Source organism: Corythoichthys intestinalis, chromosome 21 (genome assembly GCF_030265065.1).
Source record: "Corythoichthys intestinalis isolate RoL2023-P3 chromosome 21, ASM3026506v1, whole genome shotgun sequence".
In the NCBI taxonomy this organism is placed as follows: Eukaryota; Metazoa; Chordata; class Actinopteri; order Syngnathiformes; family Syngnathidae; genus Corythoichthys; species Corythoichthys intestinalis.
Window position 1 is genome coordinate 6,637,259 of NC_080415.1, and position 12,213 is coordinate 6,649,471.

Here is a 12,213-nt window from a genome sequence, read left to right on the forward strand (position 1 = left end):
CGAAGGCCTCCTCAATTCCACCGATATGCCTCCTTTAGAGGAGACGGAGTGGGATCTCCTATCTCTGGGATTGAAGTCACTGAGGTGGTTGGAAAGCTCCTCTGTGGCAGGGCACCGCGGGTGGATGAGATCAGCCCAAAGTTCCCCAAAGCCTCTGGATGTTGTGGGGCTGTCGTGGCTGACACGCCTCTGTAACTTTTCACTAATCTGGTGTTTTACAAGTGTAATCAGTTGATTGCAGTCAGGTGCTGCTTGGTTTAGCAGAAACCTCATTGGTTGAACTGTCTGTGCTGGGTCTGATGGAAAAGACCAGGAACCACTGCAGCTCTTTGTGGAATTGGTTTGACACCCCTGTCCTAGTGGCTCCTACACCTCTGCAGCTTCCCACTCGGTGCCACCCAGAAGCTACTCCACTTCGGCTGCTGCCTCCTACTCTGCACCCCCAAGCAGTTACTCCACCTCTGGCTCGCACTATCCAGTGGATTCTCCATCTCTGCCGCTGCCTCTTGCTCTGGACCACATTGCATCTTCTCGAGCTTTGCTCCTTCTGGCTGCTCTACCCTGTGGCTTCACCTCGTGAGTATTACTTCTCACTAGACGAGGTGCGTGGTGAGCTGCAGAAGGTTTGCATCAGCTGGGCATGATGGGTAGTACCACGGGTACTAAAGGACTGTTTCTGAGATGGCAGTGCCTCTGCAAGCTATCTTGAACTTTAATCTGGATGCGTCCTTACTCATGGGAAGACTTCATGTCTTGCATCAGTGCCTAAGGTAGAGAGGTCGGCGGGAATTAATGACTACAGACCAATGGCCCTGATGTCCATAATAATGAAGGCTATAGAGAGGGTACTGCTTTCATAGCTCAGACCTCAGGCACTGGATCAGTTACAGTTTGTCTACAAGGAGAACACTTCTCAGGTCTTTTGTTTTAGATGGATCTAGAGGCAATGTGAGGCCGATAGTTTTCCATTTTAAAAGTGCTTTGATTCACTTTTAGAGGTAAAAAGAGAAGGTGGAGAGGATGTAAGTGGCTCCTACTATTTATGTTAGGCATTGCCAGTTGCTGCCTTAGGTTTTTTCATTGGCGCACTGGGTCATCAAATTTGCATCAATCGAGGAATTAGTGTGGTAGGTAGGCGCATTGATCTTCCTATTTGCCCCAATATGCCATAAAGTGCCAAGAACCTGTAATCCCACATTTCAGCTGCAACACTGCCTCCATATGTTAAACCTGAGCTCGAAATTCACTACACAAACATACGATTACTTCTAAACTTAATATTTTTCTTGAAGACTAAACGTATGTTTAGTTGTTTACACCTATGAATATAGGTTATATATAGGACATAGAACATAGGACGACAGACCAAAAGTCCAACTTTTATTTCTGGGCATCAACATTTGAATCAGAAAACAACTTGTATTAGATTAGCGATAATATGTACAGTGGAACCAAATTTGTGGTAAACAAAAGTATTAGAACAGAGAGACATGTTATATATTGGTAATAATGTAAACAACACATGCATTCCCAGGCTTTAACCTCAACCTTTTAGAACTGTTATTTTCTGGAAGGGTCCTTCTGAGTAGTACTCAAAATATCGTCAATGACTTTCGCATTTCTGTTGTCTTGGTCGACCCGTGCGATTTCTGGTTTCTTCTTACAATGTTTTGGCTACAGTCAATATTTGTGAATCAATGTATCATTAGTTCAGTTTTCAATTTCAGACACAAATGGAAATGATCGAGAAACATGAGCTGTCAGCATTTTTTGTTTCACGTAATGAAATAAAATCAACCAAGATTGCTGTGGTGTTTTTGTATGCTTGTGTTGAAAAATGACAGCACATTTTCGTGCCATGTCTTTGGTTCATTTTCCATCTCACAGCATCACAATTGCTTATCTTTCATCAACTAATATAAATGCTAGGGATATCCCGATCCAATCACGTGATCGGAAATCAGGCCGATCGCGTCATCTTTCAGAGGATTGGAATCGGGTGAAGCGGATCAGGTTTTTAATTTAAAAAATATATTTATGTTTTTCTACTCCATGCTCGTACAGCCTCTCACCCTCCCTCCTGCTAAGCAGTGCGGCCAAACTGTCTAGCTTGCGTTTGGTACTTGGTTTGTAGCTTTGATCTTTGAGCTTGGTAGGTCTACGATCAAAGGCACAAGTGTCAATCATCGTTAAACTTGCATAAGGGCGCTTTCACATTAGACCAAGAGGACCAGGATCCGGTTGGAGAGCTACCTCACAACCACACTTGCAAATGACTTGTTGAAAAGGTTCAGTATTCACACTGTGCCAAGCAAACTTTCCAAGTAACGTCACGTGAACGACAGGCACACTCATTCATTGGACAAATAGACGAGGAAATACCTCCCTCCCAGAAATGGAGGGAGCGTGGAGTGTCACAGCGTGATGCTGCACGTAATGTAGCATGATCTAAATCACCGCTCGGCCAGTGGCGGGGTCGGCCCCTCCCGACTCGATACCGAGTGAACTGGAGCATATAAAAATTCCATAGGGGAAAATTAAACCACTAAAGGGAACCGCATAGTACTCCAAGTCACATAGGCATGCAATCGCTCTCACTTTCTTGACTTTTGGACTGTCAAATAGTCGCCACTTCCAGGTGAGCGAGACTCACGAAACGGAGGCCTCGAGAGGCTCCGCCTGTCATGGCCAATGTCACTCTCACACGGTGCGTTCAAGAACAGCATGCAAAACACAACCGCCACATTAGAACCCGATTCAGTGTATCAAATGCAACTGCTTAGCACAACACAACAACATTTGGCAATGGTTAATCATCATCTTTCCATTGCTGATTTTGAATATCGTGCGCACTATATTTCCGCTTCCAATGATGCCCTGCGTATAGCGTTACAGCCTGGAGCATCACAGGTCCAAGCCGTGACGCTGCACGTAAAGGACCAAAAGCGCCTCCTGCTCCGGTTGCATTCACAAGCGAAGCAGGGTGCACTTAAAGCAGACCAAGACCCACGACTTTTGAGCGGACCAAAGTTCGTTTGTTTTGTTAGAACTAGAGTTCGGATGTGTGTTTACATTTAAAAAACAAAGTGGACTATCTGAGAAAAAGAACTCTGGTCCGTTTAAAACGGACCAAAACAGTGCTAGTGTGAAAGCGTCCTAAGTGTGCTGTGGCAACTCATTGTGTAAGTGAGAGGCTGTTCTCAGCAGCATGAGCGTCAAAACCTGAGTGAATTTGAGTGGACTCAATGAATGATTTAATTAAGACAAATATTTTTCAACGTTTTTCTTGTTTAAAAATAATTTACATAATGTAGTCGGCACATTAGGACACTAACATGTTTGGAACTTTGGTTAAAAGAAATCTGAAGATTCTAAAATCATGTGACCTGGACTCGGACTTGGGTGCAAAAATATGCTATTGGGACATCCCTAGCAAATGCAGTCTTCATAGACAAAAACCCAAATCTGAAACTGAATTTAGACATTCAGCAACACTGAATTATTTGAATGAATGCCGTAGCGCATGTCTAGACTTTGCTGAGTTTTGCACAAACAAACCTTTGAAAAATGCTGAAACATAATTCTAAAAAAGAAGCTAAACACTACAATAAAAGTATGTCGGCTGGGAGCACAGAATAATGCAAGATACACGGCATTACAAAAATGGTAATGGAATTATAAAAAAGGAGGAATTCCACATTAAACCTGCCAGCAACATTGTAAAGAAGCCAAGTCATTATTGCTGTGCTTTATGAATATACAGATTAAAAATCCTCATTTTTTACCCTGAGGAACAAAAATAGAGAATTGTAAAATCTAAAAGTTCTTAACCTGTTAAATATACAAAGTATACATTTATAATAACATTACAGCCCCTCAGATTGAAACAATTTTTGTACATTAGGGGACAAATTTATAGAACAAAAATGCATTTAACGTCACACATACTGTATATTTGTAGTTGTACAATTTGTATAATTTACAGGATGCGTGTTCATTCAAATGATCAAAAGAAATACATTGTTACCATCTCCAGACAGAATTTTCAATTAATGTGTGTAAATACGGTAAAAAAATTGAATTTTACTGAAGTACTCCTTCCCATTGACATGACAAAATTGTTAATATATTTCTAATCAAACTCTGACAAATATTTTGCTGACATTTTCCACACATCAGCAAATGACATTCAAATGCAGAGACAACAATTTTAATCCAGATTAAATGAATTGACACCCAGTAGAAGTGTGTTTGTAGCTACTAGTTTTTACCACTGATGATGTTGTTGTTGGTGTGTACACTATTATTTTTAGCTACCACAATGAAATTTGGTATATATATCATATGGATGTATACGCATCGATTGTTGGAGCCCGATTTTAAAAATTTTTGTATCACTGCCGATTAATCAATTACCTACTTATTGTTGCCTGTAAGTAAGGAGTTAGCCAATAGCTCACGGCTTTAAATTGTGTTATTTTCTTTAAGCATGTAGGACACTTACCTAGAGGCAATTTAGGTTTCAGTTTCATGTTGCCCAAGGACTCTTATGCTGCGTTCAGACCAGCCATGATTTGTTGTGCGACGATGCCATTTTGTGTTCACACTGACCTTTACTTAGCTAAAAGCTGAAGTCTGTGTACACTGAACAACTTCCGATTGACGTAACGTAAAAATAAGTGATGTAACTACGTCAATCTCATAATTTTACGCATAGACTTCATAATGATATTGACGGTTCAGATTCGATTTTCCCTGCTCCACGCCTTCAACTAGAGGGCCATCCCACAATCCGCTTCAGTTATTCGCAGTCGGTCGCAGCAACACATGCAGAGATCCAACGCCGGATTTAGGTTGAAAAAGTACGAAAGCTGTACCGTATACAAACAGGAAGGATCGTCTCAGGAGTGATTTGTTCGACGATTCAAGGTATTATTATATTTTTCATTTTTTCACAAGAATTTTCAACGTAAAAAGCTGTTTGTTGAAAGGCTGCCGCCACATTGTCTAACAGACTAGCATCATTCTTCGACGTATTTACGTAAAATAAATGCTAACTGCCCGCTTTTTTGCTTGTTTAACAAAGAATCTGGGATTTAAGCATATATTCACAAGAATTTTTAACGTAAAAAGCTCTGTTTAAATATGGCGGCTGCCACATTGACTAACAGACTAGCATCATACTTTGACATATTTACGTAAAATAAATGCTAACTGCCAGTTTTTTTGCTCTTTCAACAAAGACTCGAAACTGTTTTACGTTCCTATTTATAAAGAATTCTGGGATTTAAGCATTTATTCACAAGAATTTTCCACGTAAAAAGCTTAACAGACTAGCATTGTACTTTGACATACTTACGTAAAATAAATGCTAACTGCACGTGTTTTTGCTATGAACCAAGACTCGAGACTGTTTTACGTCCACATCTATAAAGAATTCGGGGATTTAAACATTTATTCACAAGAATTTTAACCGGAAAAGCTCTGTTTACATATGGCGGCCGCTACACCGACTGACAGACTAGCATCGTACTTCAACATTTTTATGTAGAATAAATGTTAACTGCATGTTTTTTTTTTTTTTTTTTTGCTTTTAACCAAGAATCGAGAATGCTTTGCTTCTATAAATGATTCAGGGATTTAAGCAATTATTCACAAGAATTTTCAAAGTAAAAAGCTCCTGATTCCACTCGGTCAGCTTTGACGGCCACGCCAACATTACAGGCTCCCTATAAATTGGCCCCATGTCCCCTCAATATAATTATGAAGTCTAAGTTTTACGACTTTTGTTTCTCCTGATACTTCAATCTCCTACGCCAAAAGTAGTTTGTGTCAATACAGACCTTAGCTCACAAAAAAGTCTCAGCCCCTGAAACCAAACAACTTCCAGTTCTCTTCCAGTAAAAATAACAAAACGACATTAATCTTGTAATATTACACATTTAATCTTGTAATTTACATTGGATGACTTAATTCTTGTAATTAAAATATGACTATAAGCTCATAATATTATGATTTTCTCACATAATATTACAATTTCTGACTTGTAATGACTCTGTAATACTGCGACTTTAATCTCCTAATATTCTGACAATTCTTTTTTTTTCTCTCTTTGTTTGGACTTTAGTTGACTGCTTGTTGAGGAAGGTTAAAGCTACAGAAGTCATTTGAATGATAAAACATTTGATTGGCTGATTCCTCGTCATCGCTGAAATCTGTTGCAGGAAGATGAACTCAGCCATCTTCTCTGCGATGTGAAAAGTCAACGGGTGACATTGCCGGGCTGCGTCCTATCCGGTCAAACTGGCGACATTGCATCACACCTGACGTGTATCGCCCATCTCGAGGCCGTCTGTCGCCGTTCAACGCACAATTACATTGACTTTTCCAGTGTTGTTTTCGTCAACAATGACGATAATGCAATTTTTTCATGACGGTGACGAGCTGAAAACGTGGCTCGGGAGACTATAACATAACGTGACGAATGCCAGTTTTCGTCTGACGAGACGACAACGAGATGGGAATAAAACATCGTTTTTTTCATATGTTCACAATGTTTGACATTTTCATATTGTACGTGGAGTACGTCAGCTTGCATCATGGCGGTGTTTGGGTTGTGTCACTCATGTGAGATGGGCTGCGCCTCTCCCTACTCACCGGAGTTTAGGATGTGTCTCAAGCTAGGCTGCGCTCCATCTTGCTTGTTTGGAAACACGGTAAGATTTGTTTTCTTATCTCTCCAAGAGAGAATATGCAATTTTTCTTTAGCCTTTAAAGGTCTGTGCTGAGTGATCATCAGATGCTAAATGTAACTCCTAGCGTTAGCATAACATTCGCGTTAGCATTAGCTTCTGAATGGCTCTTCTCGTCAAGAAGTCCAGAGGATGTTAAACACCTGGACAACTTTTTATTTTCACGTACAGTTTGTGGCTTCTAGGTAGGCTTAATTGACGCTTATGAAGGGTGCCGCCATTGACGGCCATGAACATCCGAATATCCCATTAATTTCTAATGGCATTTACTTTAATTCCTTTGACGGCCATACTTGTCGAATCTATTGATGCTAATGTACTTGGATTCTATTGTTGCCTATGTAAGTCGATGCCACTTGTTGGCCATGGACGTCCACATTTTTTTCCATTCATTTTCAATGCCAAAAAAAAAAAAAAAATGTCCCCAAATCAACAGGAAATGACCAGATACCAATAGGACGTATCCCCCAAACTTCCCAGATTCCATTAATGCTTATGGAGGGTGCTGCCATCGATGCTTATCTAAGTCGATGCAATTGACCGCCATGGACGTCCAAATTTCCCATTTATTTCTAATAGCATTTACTTTGTTTAATGCCATTTACGGGCATGTTTGTCCATTCTATTAATAGCCCTGGTGGGGCTAAGATCTGTATCTCCTCACAGGAGAGACCCAGAGTAATTTCTCCAGAAATTGCAGTTTCTAGTTGAAAATAATATACTGCTTTACCCACTGAGTGTGTATTATCACCACAAAGTTGGCAATATGTGCGCATCCATCTATTTTTTTTTTTTTTTCAAAATTGTTGGTCACCCTTATTTATTTTGGGACGAAAACGTCTGAATTTTCAGACAAAAACCTTTTGAGTAACTGTCGAATAAAACGAGACAAAATATGTAAGAAAATTTGTCGACTAAAACTAGACGAAAACATTTTGAAATGACTAAAATATGACTAATAAGTATTTTCGTCCAAAAGACCAGTATTTTCGTCCAAAAGACCAGGACAAAATTTAAAAGGTCTGCCAAAAACAACACTGCTTTGTACGGGAGCCCATCATGCAACCAGACGGTGGGGGGGGACTCGGCCGGTCTGAAAGCAGCATTAGATGGGACAGTTGGAGCTAAGATTCAAACCACACCACTCTCAACGAATTGAGAAATCTTTTCTCTCAACCTGTTATCGTACTGTAAATGAAAATTCAATATTAACTGAATGAAGGATTTTTTTTTTTTTTTTTACATGATTGTTACCAGATTGCAAGTGCATTACGCTGTACTGTTTCCTATGAATTTAGTGGTATTTTTTGACACCACTATTTTACTATGAAGTCTTAAATCTGGATCCGGCATCAGCTGATCTGATTAAGGGGCCAGTGATTCTTTGGAATCCTGGCAACATTGTTGGGAAGAACTTGTGAAAAAATAAATATGCCAGGAAAAGCGGCATGGAAAATGAATGAATGAATGAATTTAAAGTTGTTGTTTTTTTCCTTTTTAAAGTAAAACTAAAACCCAAGCAATACAAATAAGGGCTTTGATGAACATCCGCCTCTCAAGACATCATTGTCCATTTTTTTTGTAAATAAAAGACAAGCCATTCTTCCAATCACATTCTATAGGAGTGAGTAAGAAGAAAAATAAACAAATCCCTCTGTTAATGCATTAACATGAAAGAGTAAACATCTTAAATTCTGCAATTAAATCGATTCAAAAGATAATACAAAACAACATCTCAAGAAAAAAGATTAAAAGATTTCCCCATAGATTTTAAAGCTCTGAATTACAAATGCAGAAGACAGTTTTTTATTTACCTGTGGTGCTTTCTGTGTAACGGAGTTTATGCAATCCGTTACTACCCACCTGTGGTAATTGGTTGCATGCGTCTCACCTGTGTAACATTGTGTTTAAAACATTGGGGAGCACGCCCAGGAAACTGCTTGGAAGAGGTCAGCACTAATTGTGTTTTAAGTGCCTTAAAATAAGCCCAATACACAGAGTTAAAAGGAGTTTTGTGAAACGTTATAGGGTTGTGGTGTCCAAACTGTGTCCTGAGAGAGGGAAATTTTAATGGCCTGCAGCAAATTATGAAAGTTGAATTGAATATGGCCTGGACAAGAAGCTTGAGCTCAGCCTTCACTCTGTTGCACTTCTCAGTTTTGACACTAGATGGAGCCAGTCACTTCGATAGTGCCCATGCATTTAGCTGATAGGACTGAGTGATTCCTTGTCTCTTCTACTTGTGTAGCAATACTGCAAACTTTTGACAACTGTACGAGAGCGATAGGCGTCCAATCCATTTGTTCATTCGCTGTCACCCTCCAAGTTAAATGGATTGGACATCTACTTGTGACAAACTAATTTGAAGAGTTTTAATGTAGTTTTTTTATAGTCACATAATTGGACATGGATCATTGTCAATCTTTACTCAATTTTCAAAAATTTATTTGGCCTAGGGATGTCCCGATACAATCATGTGATCAGAAATCAGGCCGATGGCACCACTTTTCAGGTGAAAAGAATTGGGGTTTTAATTAAAAAAAAAAAAAAAAAAAAAAAAAAAGTTTTTCTGCTTCATGCTCGTAAAGCCTCTCACTCTTCATCCAGCTGCTTTTTTTGTTCAGCAGTGGAGCTGGAGTTTGCTACTTAAAGTTAACGATGACTGACAGGTTTGTAACTTTGATCTGGCAAGTAAAGGCTCTGTACTAGTAGCTCTACAATCAACGTTTAGTCAATATTTGTTGTCTAGAGCAGGGGTCCCCAACCTATTCCACTAAGGCACACTGTGGGTGCAGGATTTCATTCTTACCAAACAAGATGACAACACTTTTTCCCCAATCTGGTGTTTTACAAGTGCAATCAGTTGATTGCAGTCAGGTGTGGCTTGTTTTAGCAGAAGCCTCATTGGTTCAACTGTCTCTGCTGGATCGGCTGGAACAAAAACCAGGACCCACAGTGTGCCTTGAGGACTGGGTTGAAAACCCCTGGTCTAGAGACTGTTGTCCGCAGTGTGAGTGTCAAAGCGTGAGTGAATTTGAGTAGACTTGCTCATATGAGTTATATGAATGTTATGGAGAGTGATGAAAAAATGGCATTAAAAGTAATGCAATGAAAAATGTGGGTGCGCCTACATTTTGTGCTAGTGGACCTTAAGAAAAAAGTGCAACCAATGCAAAAAGTAAGTGTGGAGCCTTGGCAATATATATCGTAATATAAATCTTTTCCACTATCATTCAGGCCCAATTTACTGTATACATATATATATATATATGTATATACAGTGGTACCTCGACATACGATCGCTTCGACACACGATCTTTTCGACATCCGACGTAAAATTTGACGCGCCATTTGTTTCTACATCCGACGACATGCTCGAAATACGACGACACGACAGCAACGCAAATGAACTCACGGCTGATTTTCTTGTGTGAGAAATCAACACAGGTTTCCAAAAAGTTGGTACAGTTGGTGAAACAAGGAAAAAAGTGATGCTTACCTTTGAAATGAAGATGCAAATTATAGAAAAATATGAGCATGGGGTGCGCATCCGTGAGCTGGCTCAACAATACAGCTCCACGGTCCTCTTCCGACCACCGTTCGCCAGTCTTTATAAGTCAAGGTGACAATTATTATTGTGGTAACATCGCCAAAGAAATCGCCAGCTTCGTCACGTTTTTATAATTTATTTAAGAACTTATTCAACACAAAACGCCCATTGCCCTCTGCAGTTGACTGTGCTCTCAAGAAAACGAAAGTATTATCTCTACCGCACTGACCTATCTCACTGTGACGTCAGCCCCGCGGTGCATTCAGGTACAGCAAAAAGTGTCCGCCACATTAGAATCCAATTTGTTACATTATTAACGGAATCATTTTTATTTTATTATTATTATTATTAATATTGTTATTATCATTATTATATTATTCTGATTTTTATTAATAACTTATTTATTTTGCTATGTTTAATTGCCATTTATAATAACTGTACCAGCAGTATTTACTATGGATTTAGTGTAGGTTTTTGGGTGTGGAACGAATTATTTGGAATTTTAATGTATTCCTATGGGAAAATCCTGCTCAACATACGACCATTTCGACTTACAAACAAGGTCTTGGAACGAATTAACTTCGTATGTAGAGGTACCACTGTATATACATACACACATATACATATATATATATATATTTTTATTTTTATTTTACTTTTTTAGAGGCTGAAAAGAAAATAATTATCGGTACTAGATCGGGACTCGGTATTAAAAGATTCTCAAAATCAGGTGACACGCACTCGGTGCAAAAATATGCAATCGGGACATCCCTAGATTTGGCCCCATTTCATTCATTGGTTGAAAGTGTTGCCCTTAATGGGTCCTGGCAGTTTCACTGTGCGTGCATGTATGATTGAGTGAGTGACACATACAATATGACTTTAGGAGGACATGCCATTGACCAGGCTCCTTAGCTGCTTGACTACAGTCTCTATCAGCTTCTGTTTGTCTCTGTCGTTCTTCCTGAACTGAGAAAAGATATTGTTCTTCTTATTGGTGTCTTTCATCCTTGAGAGAGAAAGAGCAACATGAAGGAGAGGCAGTTATTTTACAGTTGAATTTGTGCCATGTATTACTTTATCATTTTAATCAGAACTTGGGGGGAAAAAAATACATATTTGCTGTATATACTGTATACAGGTAGTATTCAGGTTATGAACAAGTTCCGTTCATACACTGGTGAGTGACATAACCCGAATTTCCGCCTAAGTCGTTAAGTACCCCTTAAATCCAAAAATAACTATCCAAAAACATGTATTATACGTCATTGTACTGTCCTCGTCAAGACGTTGGAGCTAGGGCGTTTTTTTTTTGTGCCTTAAAGTTACTTGCAACAACATTAAAAAAATCTTAAATAGCATTATTGTGTGAATTAAAATCATATTTTGAGACGATTCGCCTATATACAACTAATTGGCAAAGCGCAGATGACGAGAAATTAGTCTTTTATTTTGCCGTTTAACCCTTCCTGTCATTATAGCGCTCTAGCGTCCCCAGCTGGAGGATGGCGTCGGCAGGTTCGCAGCTGGAGGATTAGAATCCAGCCAATTAAGGGGGAATTCTTCAAAATGAGGAAAATGCGACTAAGAGAGCCGCAAAATGTCATTGTTTCAATCTCTCTACTCCTATATTTTTACAGGATATTCTTTTTATCTAATTATTTTTCCCCAATTGCTAAATAAATGGTATGGTCATGACAAATAACAGTCTTGTGCTAAATGGAATATGAAATATTCAAAATGCATTTTTTCAGTACGACATGGTAAAATTATTCCATAATGGTCAAAACTATCGACTTCTTGCACCTCCCGAACGATATTTTATGCCACCGGAGTTAGTCTGGCTTTTCTCATTTCCCTGTCCCGGCTTCGAAGTGCGTGAACAAACCAGGAGACGTGACAGCTAGCCGA

At 39.3% G+C, this 12,213-nt stretch overlaps 1 protein-coding gene across 4 annotated transcripts in view; it reads right to left on the reverse strand.

Annotated features, from left to right (window-relative positions):
* Positions 1-790: 790 nt before the first annotated feature.
* exoc6 (exocyst complex component 6) overlaps positions 791-12,213 on the reverse strand; it is a 116,213-nt gene continuing 104,790 nt past the window's right edge. For 2 of the 4 annotated variants that reach the window (XM_057825481.1, XM_057825480.1), the window contains one exon: positions 791-11,311. In XM_057825481.1, the coding sequence (XP_057681464.1) occupies positions 11,185-11,311 (127 nt within the window). In that variant the 3' untranslated portion in view covers positions 791-11,184. The remainder of the gene's footprint in view (positions 11,312-12,213) is intronic. The other 2 variants (XM_057825483.1, XM_057825482.1) reach the window with 1 other exon arrangement.